The sequence below is a fragment of the Camelus ferus genome, chromosome 10 (assembly GCF_009834535.1).
Source record: "Camelus ferus isolate YT-003-E chromosome 10, BCGSAC_Cfer_1.0, whole genome shotgun sequence".
NCBI lineage: Eukaryota > Metazoa > Chordata > Mammalia > Artiodactyla > Camelidae > Camelus > Camelus ferus.
This window is the reverse complement of record NC_045705.1, coordinates 9,586,217-9,606,824: the sequence shown is the minus strand read 5'-3', so window position 1 is coordinate 9,606,824 and position 20,608 is coordinate 9,586,217. Positions and strand designations below refer to the sequence as shown.

General features: G+C 38.6%; 1 protein-coding gene and 1 long non-coding RNA gene across 6 annotated transcripts in view; one reads left to right on the top strand and one right to left on the bottom strand.

Moving 5' to 3' along the window:
• Positions 1–14,009, bottom strand: part of SLC36A4 (solute carrier family 36 member 4) — a 45,865-nt gene extending 31,856 nt beyond the window's left edge. For both annotated transcript variants that reach the window (XM_032488341.1, XM_032488342.1), the window contains exons 1-2: positions 13,826–14,009; positions 1,013–1,136 (exon numbers count right to left, since the gene is read on the bottom strand). In XM_032488341.1, coding sequence (XP_032344232.1) covers positions 1,013–1,136; positions 13,826–13,877 — 176 coding nt within the window. In that variant the 5' untranslated portion in view covers positions 13,878–14,009. The remainder of the gene's footprint in view (positions 1–1,012; positions 1,137–13,825) is intronic.
• A 49-nt stretch (positions 14,010–14,058) lies between these two features.
• LOC106729848 overlaps positions 14,059–20,608 on the top strand; it is an 84,730-nt gene continuing 78,180 nt past the window's right edge. For all 4 annotated transcript variants that reach the window (XR_004323089.1, XR_004323088.1, XR_004323087.1 and 1 more), the window contains exons 1-2: positions 14,059–14,211; positions 14,671–14,794. This is a non-coding gene — a long non-coding RNA (uncharacterized LOC106729848). The remainder of the gene's footprint in view (positions 14,212–14,670; positions 14,795–20,608) is intronic.

Sequence of the window (20,608 nt, the reverse complement as noted above, 5' to 3'; positions counted from 1 at the left end):
ATAACATCTCCATTCAACCATAAGTTGAATGGGCCAGAAGTCATATTTGGTTCAAGTCCTATCTTTGCTACTTAAAAGAGGAATACAGAGGGTTATTATGGAGATTACATAAAAGTACTTTTGAACATATTAAAGTAATAAAGAAAAGGTAACTTTCTCGTAAGATTCTCTGCTGCTATGATATTCAGAACAACACTGAAGATCATATGCAGCGAGGCTGGTAAGATAGCAATTTATTGCACTATCAATGTAATCATGATTTTAAACATGTTTGAAATATCATGATCAACCTCAGAGGAAGTTAATTGAAATTTCTAAAAACTACTCTAAAACTATGTCTATCATCAGGAAGATAAATACTAATTAACTTTCAGACGTCGTGAACTCCCAAGGGATTTCACCTGAGAAAAGTTTCTAAGAGGCATTTGAAGGAGGTCTCTTGATTAAGAAAGAGCAAACTGGGAAAAACAGCGCAAATTTTCAACTTACGAAACAGAAAAATCTTGCTTAAAATTTTTTCCTAGGTTATACTATTCTGATCAATTAAAATGCTACTTTGCTTAACTGTTAAATTACTATTAGAATAATAACTTAAATGTATTAATGATGATAAAATAATAATTTAAAAAAAGGTTTAAAAAATGTTCCACTGCTTCCCTGAGACCATGCCTTTGTTTCATATCATTCACTTAACATAAAGAAGTGTTTACTACCCAACCGTTTCAGAAGCCACATCTCTTAAAATTTCTATTCCTCTCAGTCAAGCTCCCTTCTTTCAAGATCCCCAGCATTTGATATGTACCATCACTGTAGCAATTCCTACACACTGCTCTGTAATTTAAATGTGTTTCTTCCTTCCCAAATAGACTATAAATGCCTTGAGGGTGGGGGCTCTGTCTTATCCATCTTTATGTCTTCTGTAGCATCTAGTTAAGTGCCATGCCTATAGAAGATGAGTACAAGACATATACTGAATGAAAAGAGAAAACAGCACATACACCCTAACACTTACGAAATGCCCCCTTGATCATCAAGCTGGTAATGCTTCTGAACAGGCAGGAGTTCTTGCTCATCTTCCTCGTCTGATGTCCCATCGAAATTCTGCTCATTTATTAAGGGCCTCATTACATCCATATCTTTAAAAAGAAAAACAAAGTGCTTCACTATCATTTTAAAAATTGGGTTAAAACTGGTATAAATTAATTTTTTAATAACAGGACATATTATTTGCACTCATCTTTACTATTTCCATCCTAAGTTAATTCACATTAATACTCTTGAGTTTCAGTATGTTTAAAAAGAAACAACTAGACTTATTTGCTGGATATTTTGCTTGGACTAAGCAGTGCAGAGTGAAAAGCATAAACAAGTATTCAGAGCAAAATGTTTTCTGCCTTGTCTACATGAGGTTTATAGTAAATGGTGACAATTATGGGGTGAAAATGTGAAGAGACAAATTTTCATCTCTTGTTAGCTTCAAGTTATACTGAATACATAAATGGCAATCATATTTTAAATACTTTAAGAAAATTATAAACCCTCAAAATCTTTAAATTTTTAGTTATCAAAATTTGTTCTTATATCCAGCAATTTTTAGCATGATTTTTCTCCTTCCAGGGAGAAAGACAATACCAGTCATTATTGCCCTGTTCTAGTAAAATTCACTAAATTCAAATTTATTGAGATGACAGATATGTATTAGCAACGTCTGAAGTACGGGATATTTTTAAAAAAGTGAAAATTTGTTCCATTCAAATACATACAACAAACCTGTGTAACAGGGAACTGGAATAACCTAAATGATTTAGTTGGGAATGACTGACTGACATATGACTTTTTAAAACTTTTTATTTTGGAATAATTTCAAATTTACATTCAATTTGCAAGGATAATACCAAAAACCTCCTAAGCATCCTTTACACTTTCACCAAATTTTAACATTTTGCCATGTTTGCTTTTTCTCTCTCAAATGTACGTCACTTTTTATAAACTATTTGAGAGTGGGTTACACACATCATGCCAATTTACTCTATTGATAGCATGTATTCCCTAAAAACGAGAATATTCACATTACAGTTATCAAATTCATCTGACTTAATATTGACCAATATTTTTGTTTAATCTGCATTTTATTTTCCAATGTCATCAACTGTACCGATAAAGTTCTCTTAGTAATTTGTTTCTGTGCAGGATCATGTGTTGCATTTAACTGAGTTATTCTACTACTTACCTTTGCCGTTTTATCTTTTATGATGCTTTTATTCCTCTTTTTTTCCCTTACTCTTTTACTATCTTGTTTGTCAGTTTTAAATGGGCTCCTCTGACTTCCACCCTTACAACAATTAATGGTCTTATTCTGCTTCAGCCTTTCTGTGTCTTATTCTCCCATTTTTCAGTTGTATTCTTTCTACTTTGGCAACACATATAACGCTTTACATGCTGTTATTCCAATCATGTCCCCACCCTTGCCTAGCACTTATAGCTACAATCAATATAGTAAATGCTTGCTCTCAGTCCTCTGTTGAAGTCTCCTCAATTGTCTCTTGGCTGGAAGAAGGTCATGCTCCTGGAGAATGTGCACCAGAATGACTGGTAGGGCTTGCTTAAACACAGCTTGATAGACTCCAGCCCAAAGCTTCTGACTGAGCAGGTCTGAGATGGATCTGAGGACACACATTTTTAACAGGTTCCCAGGTGATTCCGATGCTGCTGGTCTGGGTACTACTCTCTGAGAAGCACCGCTCCAGCAGATCCCTCAGGAAGGGCTCATGCACACAGTATTCCCTGAGTTTTTACATGTTTTAAGCTATTTCTCTATAGCCTTGATATGAAGGACAGCTAGACATAACGTCCCTGGCTCACACTTTCTGTCCTTGGGTTTCTTGACAATGCTGCTCCACTCTCACCTCACTTTGTATGCTCCTCTTGAGAAGTCTGGTGTCCCACTCATTTTCTCAGCCATTATGGAATTTGTTCTTTTTGCTTGAGGTCCTGAGGAATTTTCCCTTGTTTTGAAAGTCTAATGATCTTACTGGTAAGTCTTGGGATTAAGCACTCCGAGTCAAAAAGGACACAGTGGGCCTTTTGGATCTGTAGATTCAGGTTTTCTCTTATTTCTGGAAAATGTTCTTAGAGTACATCTTTAAATGATTTGGTTCAAATATTTTGTTTTTCTTTTCTAGAGGCTCCAATTACATGTTGGATCTTACCTGTCTTCCATTTCAGTCACTTTCTCTAGGACCCTTTAAATGTCTTTCTTTACCTCATTTAAATTCTTCTTTGAAATTCAATGACTTAATTTTTTATTTCAATATATTTTCTCTTGGACACCTGGTAATTTCTTCTTTATTTATGATTTCTCCTATTGCTGGGCATTTCATGGACAGGGATCCTAGTTTGAGACTATTTCCTTCTGTCAGCACAATGAAGGTCAGTTTATTTAATGGGTGATGTTGAGTTATGAAGGGTTACTGGCATGTCTTCTGGTCTTCGTCCATTTCTTCAGGATTCCATTTCTTCAGTACTCCACCCCCCACCATTACTTCCTTTTTTCTCTTTACTTCCAGGTATCTGAAGGGCATCTCCACTGCTTTTTTTTTTTTTTAATCTCTTTCTCCTCCAGAAGCAATGTTTTGCCAAGGCTGCCCCCTCTATTCCTGCTAATGTTCAAATTCCTTCCCTGTACTCAGGGCTGTGAATTACCAACTCCTAGACCTGACCTCTGTTTAGACTTTCTTTTTCTAGGGAGATTTTCACTGTGCTTCTTCCAAGCCTCCTGCTTCCTCCTCCTCTTTTCCACAGAGATTTTAAAGACCCCTCTTCCACTCTCCAGGCTTGAAGCAAGAACAGGAACTCTGTTTGAAGTTTGCTATTTATTTTTCTATTTATAGACTATTTGAAGTTTGTGGTATCCTTGGTCTCCTACTAATGTTAAAAGATTAATCTCATGAATGTGTTTACTTGTGCTCCTAACAGATTTTCGGGGAGGACATGTGGAGAGATCAGCATTCAGGCAGCTGCCATTAACCCACTGCTAACTGAAACTCAGCACAGAATTTTTTCATAAGAGTAAAGTTATGCTTTAAGATGTTGGAAGATTCTTTAGCTTTGTAATATGTTTTGAAATCAGGAAGTACGATCAGCTTTGTTCTTCTTTTTCAAAATTGTTTTGGCTATTTAGGGTCTTTTGTAATTAAAACAGTATTATGCTGGCATAAAGACAGACATGTAGACCAATGGAACAGAATGGAAAGCCCAGAAATCAACCTATGCATATATGACCAACTGATCTTTGACAAGGAGCCAAGAATACATGATGGGGAAAAGGCAGTCTCTTCGACAAATGGTGCTGGGAAAACTGGATTTTCACTTTATAAAAGAACGAAACTGGATCTTTACTCTATACCATACACAAAAATCAATTCAAATGGCTTAAAAGCTGTATATAAAACTTGAAACTATGAAACTCCTACAAGAAAACATAGGGGGAATGTTTCAGACATTGGTTTTAGCAATGATTTCATGGATATGACACAAAAAGCACAAGCAACAAAAGCAAAAACAAGTAAGAGCGACTATGTCCAAGTAAAAGCTACGGCACAGCAAAGGAAACAGTGAAAAGCCAACCTACAGAGTGAGAGGACATATTTGTGAACTATATATCTAGTAAGGGGCTAATTTCCAAAACATATAAGGAACTCCTACAACTCAAGAGGAAAAAATCTAATAATCTGATTAATAAATTGGCAAAAGATTTGAACAGACATTTCTCCAAAGAAGACATACAAATGGCCAATAGATGTATGAAAAGATGTTCAACATCACTAACCATCAGGGAAATGCAAATCAAAACCACAATAAAGTAGCACTTCATGGATGGCCATTATCAAAAAACAAAAGGCAAAAAGTGTTGGTGAGGATGGACTGGAACCCTTGTACACAGCTGGCAGGAAGGCAAAATGTCACAGCCACTATGGAAAACAGTATGGAGATTCCTCAAACAATTAAAAACAGAACTAGAATGTGACCCAGCAATCCTACTTCTGGGCATTTATCCAAAAGAACTGAAATCAGGAAGTTGAAGAGATACCAGCATGCCCCTGTTCACTGCAGCACTTTTCACAATAGCCAAGATTTGGAAACAACCTAAATGTCTATCAACAAATGAATGGACAAAGAAAATGGAGTATATACATACAATGAACTATTATTTAGCCTTTTTAAGGAAGTCCTGCTGGAGCTCTGTAGAATAGTCTGAAGTCAGGAAGCATGATTTCTCCAGCTCTGTTCTTCATTCTCAAAATTGTTTTGGCTATTTGGGGTCTTTTGTATTTCCATACAAATTTAAAAATTATTTGTTCTAGTTCTACGCAAAATGCATTTGGTATTTTGATAGAGATTGCATTTACTCTGCAGATTGCACAACGGAATACTGCTCAGTCATAAAAAAGAAAGAAATTTTGCCATTTGCACCAACATGGCTGGACTTGGAGGACATTATGCTAAGTGAAATAAGTCTGACAGAGAAAGACAAATACTGTATGACGTATGTGGAATCTAAAAAATACAACAAACTAGTTAATGTAACAAAAAAGAAGCAGACCCACAGATTCAGGGGACAGACTAGTGATTACCAGTAGGGAGAAGGAAGGTGGGAGAGGCATTATAAGGGTATGGGATTAAGACATATACAAAGATTAGGTATAAAATAAGCTATAACAAGGGAAGTATAGCCAATATTTTATAATAACTATAAATGGAGTATAACCTTTAAAAATTGAGCCACTATACTGTACACCTATAACTTATATAATATTGTACAGCAACCAGACTTCAATTTAAAAAAAGAATTAACAATGCCTTATAAAATAAAACACTCTTAAGCTATGGACAGAAAACTACCTAGACAAAATTATTTCTATTTACAAATGGAAGAATATAGATGAATAAGAAACACTACCTTCATTCAATATTATAAACCATACATCAATCACCATATGTATATATTAACAGTGCATAATTGGAACAGTCTTAGACAATGCTTGTATGCTCTCTGATATTGCCTAGACAATTGTTTTAACCTCAATTTCCTAACCGAAAATCAACCTAAATTTCCAGCTATAGTTAGAATACAGAACAATCACATTCATTTAGCAATATGTATTGAAATCTTTGTGTTTAGCAATATGTATTGGTTAGCAATTTGTATTGAAATGTTTATCCTTTTCACCTAGTAATTCCACTTCTGAAAATCTAGTATATGAAGAAAAGGATTTCTGCAGAAAGATGTTAATTGAAACATTCTGTATGTTGAAAATTTGGAAACAACTTACATGTGCAACAATCAGGAAATTGCTAAATTAACTATAGCACATCCATTTTATAAACTATGACACTGACATTAAATTATGGTTTTGAAGTTTGAATAAAACAGGTAAAGTGTATCAACTGCTGAGTAGGAAAAAGCTGGACAATCACAGTATGACTGCAATGATGTTTTAAAAAGTTAAATAGAAACGAAAGAAAGGAAATATATCAAAATGTAAGTTTAAAAAAAGTAAGTTAGCAAGGATATATACAGACAATGAGAGCATGAGTACTTTTTTCTGTCTTTCTCTGGAAAATGTAAAAATAAGAAGAAAGTAATAAATTTGCATTACTTTTAGAATAGCAAAATAAAGGAAACCACTTATTTATATTTTGGCAATGGATAAAATAAAAGAAAGTGGAAACCATTCCTTTTTTAAAAAATAACATAATGTTGCCACCAAGATCTGTAAACTACTACATAAGATAGGAATAGTAACTATTTTATTTATTTCTGAGGTGGATAAAATATGCATAGCAAGAAACCTTCCAGAGGTCCCCATCACCTATGAAATAAAGGAAAGACAGATTAAGGAAACCTGTATCTTAACAACTCTACCAGTGCTTTTCATATAGACACCCAATTTTTAAAATTCTTTTTAAAATTAAATAATATTTCATCATTGTAGAAAATCAGGAAATATATAGATAAGCAACAATTTTGAAATTAAAATTACCTTGCCACTTAGAAATTACCACTATAACATTTTAGAGTATACACAAACAGGTCAACAATGAAATCAAAGAAGAAATTAAAAAAATACTTTGACACAAATGACAATGAAAACACAACCACACAAAATCTATGGGATGCAACAAAAGCAGTCCTAAGAGGGAAGTTCATAGAGATACAGACCTTCCACAAAAAACAAGAACAATCTTCAAAAAAAAAAACCAAAAAACCCAAACACCTAAAAGAATTAGAAAAAGAAGAACAAACAAAACCTAACGTCAGCAGAAGGAAAGAAAAATAAAGATCAAAGAGGAAATAAATAAAATAGAGATTTAAAAAATTAGAAAAAAAATCAATCAAACCAAGAGCTGGTTTTTTAAAAGAGTAAACAAAATTGACAAATCTCTGGCCAGGCTCACCAAGAAAAAAAGAGAGAGGACACAAATAAACAAAATAAGAAATGAAAATGGAAGAATATGACAACAAATATACATATATTCATGTATGACTGAAAAACTGTGCTGTAAGCCAGAAATTGACACAACATTGTAAACTGACTATAACTCATTAAAAAAATAAAATAAAAAAGAAATGAAAGTGGAAAAATTACAACCAACATCACAGAAATATAAAATAATCATAAGAGAATACTATGAACAACTATATGGCAATAAATTAGACAACCTGGAAGAAATGGAAAAGTTTCTGGAAATATACAGTCCACCAAAACTAAGTCAAGAAGAAATAGATCATTTGAACAGACCAATCACTAGAAGTGAAACAGAATCAGTAATTAAAAACCTCCCTGCAAACAGAAGTCCAGGACCAAATGGCTTCACTGGGGAATTCAATCAAACATCAAAGAAGAGCTCACATCAATCCTTTCAAACTCTTCCAAAAGGCTGAAGAAGAGGTAATACTCTCAAACTCATTCTGTGAACCTACCACCATCCTGATACCAAAGCCAGACAAAGACACTACCAAGTAAGAAAACTATAGGCCAATATCATTGATGAACATAGATGCAAAATCCTCAACAAAATATTAGCAAACAGAATCCAGCAACACATAATGAAGATTATATACCATGATCAAGTTGGGTTCATCCCAGGAACACAAGGATGGTTCAACATATGCAAATCAATCAATGTGACACACCACATCAACAAGAGAAAAGGACAAAAACCACATGACAATCTCAATAGATGCAGAAAAAAACATTTGACAAAATTCAACATCCATTTACGGTAAAAACTCCAGCCGAAGTTGGTATAGAGGGAATATATCTCAACATAATAAAAGCTATTTATGACAAACCCACAGCCAGCATAATACTCAACAGTGAAAAGTTGAAAGCCTTCCTGCTAAAATCTGGAACAAGACAAGGATGCCCATTCTCACAACTTCTATTCAATATAGTATTGGAAGTTCAAGCCACAGCAACTACACAAGAAAAAGAAATAAAAGGGATCTAAATTGGAAGAGAAGAGGTAAAACTGTCATTATATGCAGATGATGTGATACTATACATAGAAAACCCTAAAGGCTCCACACAAAAACTACTAGAGCTGATAAAAGAATTTGGCAAAGTAGCAGGATACAAGATTAACATACAGAAATCAGTTGCATTTCTTTACACTAACAGTGAAATATCAGAAAAGGAAAGTAAAGAAACAATCCCTTTTAAAACTGCATATGAAAAAATACTGAGGAATAAATCTGACCAAGGAAGTGAAAGACTTACACTCACTAAGGAAATTAAAGATGACTTAAAGTAATGGAAAGATATCCCAAGTTTTTGGATTGGAAGAATTAATACTGTTAAAATGGCCATACTACTCAAAGCAATCTACAGATTTAATGTGATCCCTACCAAATTACCCAGGGCATTTTTCACAGAACTAGAACAAATAATCCTAAAATTTACATGGAACCACAAAAGACCTAGAATTGCTAAAGCAATACTGAAGAAAAAGAATGAAGCTGGAGGACTAACCCTCCCACACTTCAGACAATACTACAGAGTTACAGTAATCAAAGCAGCATGGTATTGGTACAAAAACAGACGTATGGATCAATGGAACAAAACAGAGAGCCCAGAAATAAACCCATAGGCTTTTGGTCAATTAATCTTTGACAAAGGAGGCAAGAATATACAATGGATTAAAGGCAATCTCTTCAGCAAATGGTATTGGGAAAACTGGACAGCTGTGTGTAAATCAATGAAGTTAGAATATTTCCTCACACCATACACAAAAATAAACTCAAAATGGCTTAAAGAATTAAATATAAGACAAGACACTATAAACCTCTTAGAAGAAAACATAGGCAAAACATTCTCTGACATAAATCTTAGCAATATTCTCCTAGGGCAGTCTACCCAGGCAATAGAAATAAGAGCAAAAATAAACAAATAGGACCTAGTTAAACTTATAAGCTTTTGCACAGCAAAGGAAACCATAACCAAAACAAAAAGACAATCTATGGAATGGGAAAAAATATTTGCAAAAGATGAGACTGACAATTTTTAATTTCCAGAATATATAAACAGCTCATACAACTTAATAAGAAAAAAACAAACAACCCAATCCAAAAATGGGCAGAAGACCTAAACAAGCAATTCTCCAATGAAGACATACAAATGGCCAACAGGCACATGAAAAAAATGCTCAATACTGTTAAATATCACAGAAATACAAATCAAACTACAATGAGCTATCACCTCACACCAGTCAGAATGGCCATCATTCAAAAATCCACAAACAATAAATGTTGGAGAGGGTGTGGAGAAAAGGGACCCCTCCTATACTGTTGGTGGGAATGTAGTTCGGTGAGGCCATTGTGGAAAACAGTATGGAGATTCCTCAAAAGACTAAAAATAGACTAACCATATGATCCAGCAATCCCACTCCTGTGCATATATCCAGAGGAAACTTTAATTTGAAAAGATACATGTACCCCAGTGTTCATAGCAGCATTATTTACAATAGTCTAGACGTGGAAACAACCTAAATGTGCATCTACAGATGATTGGATAAAGAAGTTATAGTATATTTATACAATGGAATACTACTCTGCCATAAAAAATAATAAAATAATGCCATTTGCAGCAACATGGATGTACCTGGAGACTATCATTCTAAGTGAAGTAAGCCAGAAAGAGAAAGAAAAATACCATATAATATCACTTATATGTGAAATCTAAAAGAAAGACAAATGAACTTATTTACAAAACAGAAACAGACTCACAGATGTAGAAAACAAACTTATGGTTACAGGGGGGTTGGGGGGAAGGGTTGGGAAGGGATAAATTGGGAGCTCCAAATATGTGGATACTAACTACAATATATAAAATAGATAAACAACAAGTTTCTAGTGTAGAGCACAGGGAACTATATTCATACTGCAAGAATACCTTGCAGTAATCTATAATGAAAAAGAATATGAAAATAAATACATATATGTATATGCAGGACTGAACTATTATGCTGTACACAAGAAATTGACACAATATTATAAACTGACTATACTTCAATAAAAAAAGTTTAAAAAAATCATCAGATAAAAATATGTATAAAAAAATACAGTATACACAAACATATACACTCACTCCAGTACGTTGTCATTCAGTCCTATGGCTTTAAATTATTATCTGTATGCTGATGACTTCCAAATTCATTATCTCCAGACCAGACCTCTCACTACCTCTAGACATAAATATAACTGCCCACTCAACAATCTGCACTTTCATGTCTAACAGACATCTCAAACTCAGCATGCCTCAAACTGAATTCCTGATCTTCACCACCAAACCCGCTCCTCTTGGCTTTACCCTTTTGTACTGGTTATCTATTACTGCGTAACAACTTACTGCTGTCATCAGGAGGCCTCAGTTCCTTGCACCACAGGCCCTTCCTTATGGCAGCTTGAGCACCTTCACAATATGGCAGCTGGCTTCCCTCCAAGTGACTGACCCAAAAAAGAGACAGAGCCAGGGGGGGGGGGGGCGTGTATAGCTCAGTGGTAGAGTGCATGACTAGTATGTGGGAGGTCCTGGGTTCAATCCCCAGTACACATAAATAAATAAATAAACCTAATTACCGCCCTCCAAATAAATAAATAAATAAAAAGAGAGAACAAGGCACAATGTCTTCCAGGACCTAGCTTTGAAGTCAAACATCATCACTTCCACCACAGTCTGTTCATTAGAAGCAAGTTACTGAATCCAGCCCACATTCAAAAGGAAGGAAATTCAAGTTCCTTCTCTTAAAGAGAGTAACATCCAAGAATCCATAGACATATTATAAAACCACCACCACATCTCAGTTGATGGCAATTTCATTCTTCTAGACACTCAGGTCCCTGGAGTCCCCCAGTCTCCTCTGATTCACTTCCACCCCTCGTTTAATCTGTTAGGAAATCACTCTGGTTCTACTTTCTATATATATTCAAAGTCTAATCATTCTCTCCCTCGCACTGCTGCTACCATACTGCTGTGAAGGACACGTCCATCTCTTTGCTGAACCGCTGTAATACCCTTCCGTGTCTACTTTTGCCCCTTACAGTCTACTCATCACACGGCAGCCAGTGTGATCCTTTTAGGATTTAAGTCAGATCGTGTCTCTCCTCTGCTGAAACCTTGCACTGGCTCCCCAGTCTCTAAGACTAAAAGCCACAGTCCTTACGTGGACCTCCAAGACCCTACATAATCTGCCCTCATCACCCCTTGGTCATTCTGCTTTACTCTTCTTGGCCATTCTGCTTTACTCTTCTTGGCCTCTTCACTGTTTCTGTCTTTACCCTAGCTGTCCTTTCTGCCTGCAACTGTCTTTCCTCAGATATCCACTTGATGATTCCCCCAACTCTTTCAAGTCTTTGCTTAAATCCCATCTTTTCAAAAAGGTCCATTCTGCCAGTTTACAGAATACTACAAACTGCCCAGCCCCTACCCTCACTCCTGACTTCCCTTATTCTGCTCTTTTTTCGGTAGCACTTTAAGCCTAATACACTATAAATGAACTGATAATTGTCTTTGCTGTTTATTGTCTGCTTCCTCTTACTAGAATATAAATTCTATGAGAGTAGGAATTTTGATCTGTATTGTTCACGAATAAATCCCAAGTGCCTAAAACAGGGCTTAGCACATAGAAGAAGCTCAATGAATATGTGTTAAATTAATGAACAGACATAACTTTAAAAAAATTAAAATAATTTCGAAACCTTTTTCAGTTAGTAAAAATGTATAGGGTGAACATCTTCCTGTATGACTTTAAATGGCTATTCAGCATATGACTATATGGCTATATCACAATCTACCTAAACAATTTCCTTTAACTGCACATTTAGATAGTCACCAGATTTTTTCTTTCATAAATAATGTAATGAACATCTATTGACAGGTTATGTGACTTATTTCCTTGGGAAATATTTCTACAAGTAGAAATGCTGGGTCAAAGGATATGTGCATTTTTAAGGATAAACATATTATACTGCTCTTACCAGCAATGCATGAGAACGCACTCACATCCTCCACATCCTCACTAAGATGGGTTTATTCATGAATTTAAAAGTCAGATAAACCTGGGTTTGTATCTGGGTACTGCCATTAATGAGCTTAAAATTACTGTATCTATAAAAACAAGAGATAATTACTGTACCTATCTCACACATTGTTGCAAGGATTAAAGGAGACAAAACATATGTAAAGCACTTAAAACGCTTGACACTCAGTAAACATTCAAAAAAAGTTACGTTTATTTCTACCGTTACTGTGACTTGCAAGAAATCAACTGCAAAGTGCCCTGCACATTACTACAGAAGGGTCAACCTATTAGTTAAAGTATTTCTTTATTCAACTTCTCTTTTAACCGTTTAATCCTTCAGCATCGGATTAAAAATATTCCTAAATTTAATGCATTTAACTGGGAGGAACAATATTATGACTATTCTGATCCCTACTTTTGTTTTCCTTTTGACAGCGGAAACCATAAACTATGTTTCGCATTTCGAGTCGTCCTGAAGATAAGAGACCAGAGGAAAGCAGGAAAACAAACTTTTCCAAGTGAGCCAACTACAGGTATCTCCTGTCCAGTCTGGCCAGCACGTCCTGCTCGCCACTCCTGGGGTGGCAGAGGGTAAATTAAGGATTCACCAGGGACTCCGAATGGGGCTGAGGAGTTTGAAAAGCCAAACTATAACAACTTCCTTAAAGCAATGTAGGAAAAATCCAGTGAGAGTCACAGCGCAGGCTCTGGTTTGCTTTTGATGCGTACACACTGCGCACGCCACCCGTCAACACACACACACACACACCCGTCCATTTACACACGCCACCCGTCAACACACACACACACACACACCCGTCCATTTACACACGCCACCCGTCAACACACACACACACACACACACACACACACACACGCACTCCCGTCCATTTCTGTGAGACGTCGCCTCCGATGTCAGTGATTTTCCAAGCCTTGGCTCATGTCACTGTCCCGGAGAGGTTTGCTTGGGTGGTTTTACATTCAAACCCGTGCCAGACCCACAACCCTGAAAGCCCTGACCCCCAGGAAACCCCAATAACAGCAGGAAAACTACCCGGCGCTTCTCCCCGTCTAGGGACAAGCAACGTGAACCCGGATGCGTGGGGCAGGTCGGCACCCTCAGGGACCTCCGCACCACCTCCCCGGCCGAGGCCGAGCGCGGGCCCGGAACATCCGCGCATCCCGCGGACGCGCATCCCCGCGCCACGTCGGCCGGCGCCCCCCGCCCGCACGCAGCACCCACCGAGCTCCTCGCGCCCAGCCGCCTCGGCCGCCGCCGGCGCCGCCGCTTCCATCTCTCCGGGGTCTCCAGGACGCCGCCGCTCCGGGGCGCTCTCTCCCGCCGCTGCGTGGCCGGCGTCAGGCCGAGGCCTCCGGGACTGAACGCCACACGCACCCGGCGCCCGCCTCCCGCCTCCCGGCCTCGCGCTCCCCACCCCGCCCGCGCGGCGGAGAGCATGCGCAGTGGGGCTGCCGGCGCCGCCGACGCTCCGGGGCGCGAGGAGCCCTCCTGGGGTTCCCTGGCGCTGCCAGTGAGGGGCGCTCGGGGTAGAAGACGGGGACGAGAGGAGGCCGGGCTGGAGAAGGCAGGATAACCGGAGAGGAGGGACGTGTTGGAGATAACTGAGGGTAGAACTGGCAGATCCAGGCCTATAGCTCCCTGGCGGGGGCCGGGGTGGGGGGGGGAATGGGAGAGTATCTTTAAAGCTGACCACGTACTTAAATTTGAGGAGCCCATCAATTTGCAAGTCTTTAGCGTTCTATAAGTCACCCTGAAGACTGCTGAGTAGGACGGGATTTGCCCCATGTTGGGGTTCTAACTGCTCCTTGGTTATTGGTCTCTCTCTGCTTCTATTTAGATATAGTGTACCCTCAAATAGCATTAATTTAGTTAAGTAGTTTTACTTTAAGGATTTTTCAGTGCCTTTCCAAGATGCTTGACTTAAGTCGCAATGCTGAAAGGAAATAAAGGTTAAGAGTGATTTTATGGATGCAGGGTCAGATACTCACAAACGCCATACATGCATTGTCTTGTTTTATTCGCATGACAAACCGGTGAGGTAATACTAATGTATTTCCATTTTACAGATGTGGGATCTAAGCACACAGAGCTAAGTAACCTTCCCAAGGATAGTGAAGTAGTAAATGGCAAAGATGAAATTCTGTCTGCAGCCGGACTTGGGGCTCTCAATATGCAAAGCTTGTCTCTCAGGTAGGTACCAATTAATATTCATCAGTGGATGAAGCAGGCTTCTGGATAGAAATGAAAATGTTTTAATTTTGAAATTGCTCTTATTTTTTTCATTTTACCGTTTTTTAAAGTCAGGACACAAGACACGACTTTTATTTCTGTCCGTTCTATTTCAGTAGGGTTTTCTGAGGGAAAACTTTTTGTTTTTGTTTTGGTTTGATTTGGTTTTTTTGGTGAGGGGATGTCTAACTTCTGGGATCACTGATATAACTACATGGTGATGGTGATAAATATTTTAAATGCTAAGATTTTAAAAAGTACATAATTACATAATAGCTCTATTTTTCCTCCTGTTGCATCCTTTGTAGATTTTGCTAGTGGTTTGTCAAAACCCTCTGTTTTTCTTTAGATCAACCCCACACACATACATATGCAAACACCAAAGAAAGGTTTTATTTTAAAATGTTCCTGAAACGTAACAAAGATGTAAGGAGACAGAGATAAAAGAACTCTTATCTTGGATCGTAACTTGAGGAATAGTCCCTAACCCGTGTTGGGGTGAGGCACCTAGTTAGAGATCAGTGGGAGAGAAGCAGGCATCAGACAGGTAATTGTCCAAGAAAACACCCATTGTAATGAGAAGACTTGGATCAATGTGTTGAAAGAGCAGCGTTATCCTTTGAGTGTTAAAGAGGGATCAAAAGCCATTGTCCTCTAGTCTCAGCATCAGGAAAAGCAGATCTGGCAGAGCGGATGGAAAAAAGGTCTGACTGTGATGGAGGCCTGGGCGGAGGCAGGCAGCCAGGCTCAGTATGGAGATAAGCCACGTGATAGGCATAATCACAAAATTCAGGAGAGCTATGGTTTCACATATCACTACTCGAGAAGATATTCACTGTGACTTTTGCTCCAGGTCTTACAAGTTGGAAAGGGGTGTAAGGGAAAGCTGTGTTAGAATAGAACCAGCATAAAGAATCTGTTTGAACCCTGACAGATTCCTTTTTTTTTTCCTTTCCTCACTTTAACTTCCTGGATCATAGCTCAGTTACTTCCTCCTTTGTAACCACTGTACTTTGTTCACAGCTCTGTTTAACACTGCTCCTCTTGTATTATAATTATTTCTCTGTCTGAGTCTTATGCTATGCTGTCAATGCCTGCAAGAGAGAAGTTGTGTCTTTGTGTCTTTGTCTCAACAAGGCCTAGCAGAGTGCCCTGCATGTCCTAGTGACTCAATAAATAGGTATTGAAAGTTGTTAAATATAGCCTCATGGATACATGAAATGAAATATTTAGACATCTTTGATTTACCCAAACACATATATGGGATACCTCCCCTTGTGCTAGGGACTGTGCTGGATGCAGGGTCTGTGATGGCAAACGATGCTGGTATGAACTGGAGTCCGTAGTTTGGTATAGGAGCACACGAAAGAAAAGAACTAAACAGACAGTGAAACCACAACTGAATGCTAAACAACCATCGAGAAAAAGACTGGAACCTAGCGAAAAAGGTCTTCTGCAACTGGAAACTTTATAAAGAGGGAACCACGGCACGATGGTAGGAGGGGCGTGCTTGCGATATAATTGGGCCCCACACCCCCCAGGTAGGCGACCCACAAGCTGAAGAATAGTTAAGTGGCAGAGGTCCTCCCACAGGGGTGAGAGCTCTAAGCCCCACGTCAGGCTCCCCAGCCCGGGTCCTGGCACTGGGAAGAGAAGAAGACCCCAGGACGTCTGGATTTGAAGGCCAGCGGGGCTTGGTTCTGGGAGCCCCATGGGACTGAGGGAAATGGAGACTCCATTCACTTGGAAACCGTACACAGACACCCACATGCACCAGGTCCAAGGGCAGAGGCAGTGGTTTCATAGGAACCTGGGCCAGGCCTGCCTGCTGGATTTGGAGGGTCTCCTGGGGGCGTGGGGGATGGCTGCAGCTCACCCAGGGGGCATAAAAGCTGGTAGTGGACATTCTTGGAGTGCTAATCTACATGAGCTTTCCTGGAGGCTGACATCTTGACTGGGTCATTAGCAAGAAGACCTAGCCCCGCCCAACAGTTTGTAGGGAAGCCTCAGGCCAAACATCATACAGGGTGTGAACAGCCCCACCCATCAGCAGACTTCCTAGTCACAAAGGCCTCTAGACACAGCCCCACCCACCAGAGGTCCAGGACCAAGCCTCACCCAGCAGTGGGCAGGCACTGGCTCCTCCTGCCAGGAACCCTGCGTAAGCCTCTAGTCCAGCCTCATCCACCAGGGGCAGATGCTAGAAATAAGAAAACAACCATCCCAAAGCCACAAACACATAGAAAGGTAGATGCTATGAGGCAGCAAAGGAATATCTCCCAGGCCAAGGCACAAGATAAAATCCCAGAAGAGACAAGTGATGTGTTTGAGTTAATTCTTACTTTGTGGTTGGCTTTATTCCTTTGATAACTATGTAAGTTTAAAGCACTAAAGCTCTAAACGTTCTTAGAAACAATGAACAATACATATATATAAATTAAAAAATGTATGTGCAGTTAAAAAAAAGGAAATGATCTATCAAGTCATGAAAAACATGGAAGAAACTTAAAAGACATATTACTAAATGAAAGAAGCCAGCCTGAAAAGGGTACAAACTGTACAATTCAACCCAGTGACATTCTGGAAAAGGCACAGCTACAGAAACAATAAAAAGATGGTGGTTTCCAAGGGTTTGGGGGGAGACAGGGAGGGATGAATACACGGAGCACAAGGGATTTTCAGGGCAATGAATTTATTCTGTAGGATGCTATAGTGGTGGCTACATGTCACGATGCATGTGTCAAAACCCATAGAATGTACAACATCAAGCGTGAGCCCTAATGTAAACTATGGACTTTGGCTGATAATAACGTGTCCATGTTGGTTCATCAATTGCACCAAATATGCCGCACTGACGAGGGATGTTGAGGGTAGGGGAGTATAGATGTGTGGGTGGGGAGGGCTCTGTGGGAACTCTGTATTTTCCGCTCAATTCTGCTGTGAACCTGAAACTGAAAAAAATAAAAAATTCTATTAATTTAAAAAAAGAACTAAAAACATAAGCTATGTAATGGCAATTGTCAGTGAAGAAAATGGAAGCAGGGTGCTACTGGAGAACCTGCTTTAGATTGGGTGGGCAGGACAGTCTTCTCTGAGGACATTTAAGCTGGCACCCCAAGGTAAGACGGTGTCGGTTAGATGTATGTAGGAAGAAGAGCAGTTCAGGCTGTGAGAATAGCCTTCCCCATTTTTCAGACGGAGAAAGAGTTGTGTTTTAGACATGTTGATTTGAGACACCTGTGGAACATCTAGGTACCATTACCTTTTGTACAATAGCTGGATCTCAGACGTTTCTTTGTGTGTAAAATAATTTTACCAACCTCACAGGTTGTTGTGAAGATTTAATGAGGTAAATATTTAGAGCATTAGTCCATTGCATAGTTCATAGAAAGGATCAAATAAACAGCGTATTAGTTAGGAATTTTTGTTGCAATAGAGAGAGAGGCCCGCTTAAACTAGCTTGAGACAGAGGGGGAATTTGAGGAGGATATTGAGATCCCCAGGACAGAGATGGCACTGGCGTCAGGAACAGCTGATTTTGATGCCTCTGAGATGCTCCTTCTCCTGTCATGGCTTGTCTCCGTGCATCTGCTTGTGTATCTGTGCAGGTTTTTTGCTACTGAACTCCTCTGCTTCTCAGGTTCACCTGGCAGGAAACATGGTTCCTCAAAATTCAATTTCTACGTTTTATAAGTCAGGTGTCCAGAAAGATACTAGTTTCTTTTTTTTTTTGGTTTCAGTTTTAAAATTTCTCGGGAAAGAATTGTGATTGAATCACCTTGGATCAGGTTCCCATCCTATAATAGTCATGCAAGGGGTGAACAGGGTCATAGACATGGTAGGTACTGATGAAACCATGTAGGTGACAGTGTGGAGAAGGGAACAGTTTACAAAAACAGAACCTGAGCTGATCAAATCCTAGGTGTCTACTCTACTTTGACTCCTCTTTCACTCTCTTACATTTTCAATGTAGACAGATATCATTCACTCTCTTGTGTTTCCAATGTAGATAGAGATAATTTCTCACCATCTTCTAACTAATGTCCACCTTAATGACTTCTGTATTCTATTGAGGAACTCAGGGAACATGCTGACCAGCACTGGTCCTCTTAAGAGTTTCTTTGTTGGAGTAATCATTACTGATAACCTTACTTTTATTACCAATATGTTTGTTTTATTTAACCGATTTATTAGAGTAAAATTAACTGAAAACTCAGTGCCTGGAGGAAAGAGATTGCAAGTAGAAAAAGTTTAGCTAAAAAAAAAAATTCTGTGATAGTCTCAAATAAATTTTTTTAAAAAGTAGTGCATCCGTAAGAAAAGAATAGAATGTTATAGAAAAAGGAATGTTCAGGAATGGGAAGTAGAACAAAAAGATAAAAAGAAAAGAAAACAGGAAAAAAAATAAAATTAAGGATTCTTCCAGCAGGTCCAAGATCTTAATACAGAAACTTGAGAGATAAAAGAGAGGAAGAAAAATCAAAGTAATAATACAGCAGAATTTCTCAGAATTGAAGACTGTTTCCAAATTAGAAGAATTACTTAATAGACACGGAATGCCCAAGACAGCAAATGAAAACAGACTTAAGCCAAGACATATCATTGTAAAAATTTTAGAACACTAAAAATAACAGGGAGATCCTAACACTTTCTTGAGATGAAAAAAATAAAAGGCAGGGTGTGTGTACCACATCCAATTAGAATTACATCTAACTACCCAGTAGCAACATAAAAAACCAGAGGACCGCAGGGCATTGCATTGCACCTTAAACACACCCACCCTGGAATCCCATATCTAGCCAAACTATCAGTCAAATGAAAGTGTAAAATAAATACATTTTTAAGACCTGTAAGAGGTCAAATGGCATACTTGCTATGCTCCTCTCCTTAGAAAGCACAGGAGGAATGCTCCATCACAATTGAGGAGGAAACCTAGGAAGACGTTGCCATGGGATCCAGGAAACCAGAGATTCCACACAGGAGAGGTGAATCCCAAGAGAAGGCCAGAGGGAAGCTCCAGGTCACAGCTGTGCAGCTGGCCCAAAGAGCGGGCAGTCCAGATCGGGGCAGAAGGACAGAAGGCACCAGGAGGGGATACCTTTAAGAACAAAATGTTGATGGGACAAACTGAAGTGCAGTGCGCCATCTTCCTTGGCAGTGAATAATACATGTAGAGTCGTACTAATAAAAGCACAAAATTGGACTTTAACAGAGAATATATTACAACTTTGGAGATGTGGGTGGGGTGGAGAGTAATATTCTATATGAAGGCTCTGTAGAAGAGCTAAATTCTCACTCTTCATGGTTGAGAGAAAATAAATAATATCTAAAACTGGAAAATTAATACTACCACAAGCATATTATTTAGAAATATGGAGGTAAATACCAAATACCAAACTTCCAACAGAGGTGTTGGAAGTGGTTGCCTGTTGAGAAAAGGAATTGTAGGGAGAATGAGTCAAGAACTTGTTTTTCATTATGTCTCCTTGGATTCTTTAAGTACGCGATAAAACAAGCACTAAACTTACAGAAAGGGAAAGTCATGGTCCTTGCCAGTTACTCATTTTTGTTAAGATGAATATTCAAGAAGTCATCTGTAATGTGAAGTTTATAATTTTTTTAAACTTATGTTTTCTTGTTCTGAGGTTATTTTCAAATTTTTGGTTCTTCATGTCAGTTATCTCTATGGCCAGGGAGATGGCTGTCAGAATCTGCTTGTGAATGGCTGGGAAAGACCCTGAAGAAAGTAGATTTTCTGAAAAGTCCTTTGAAATT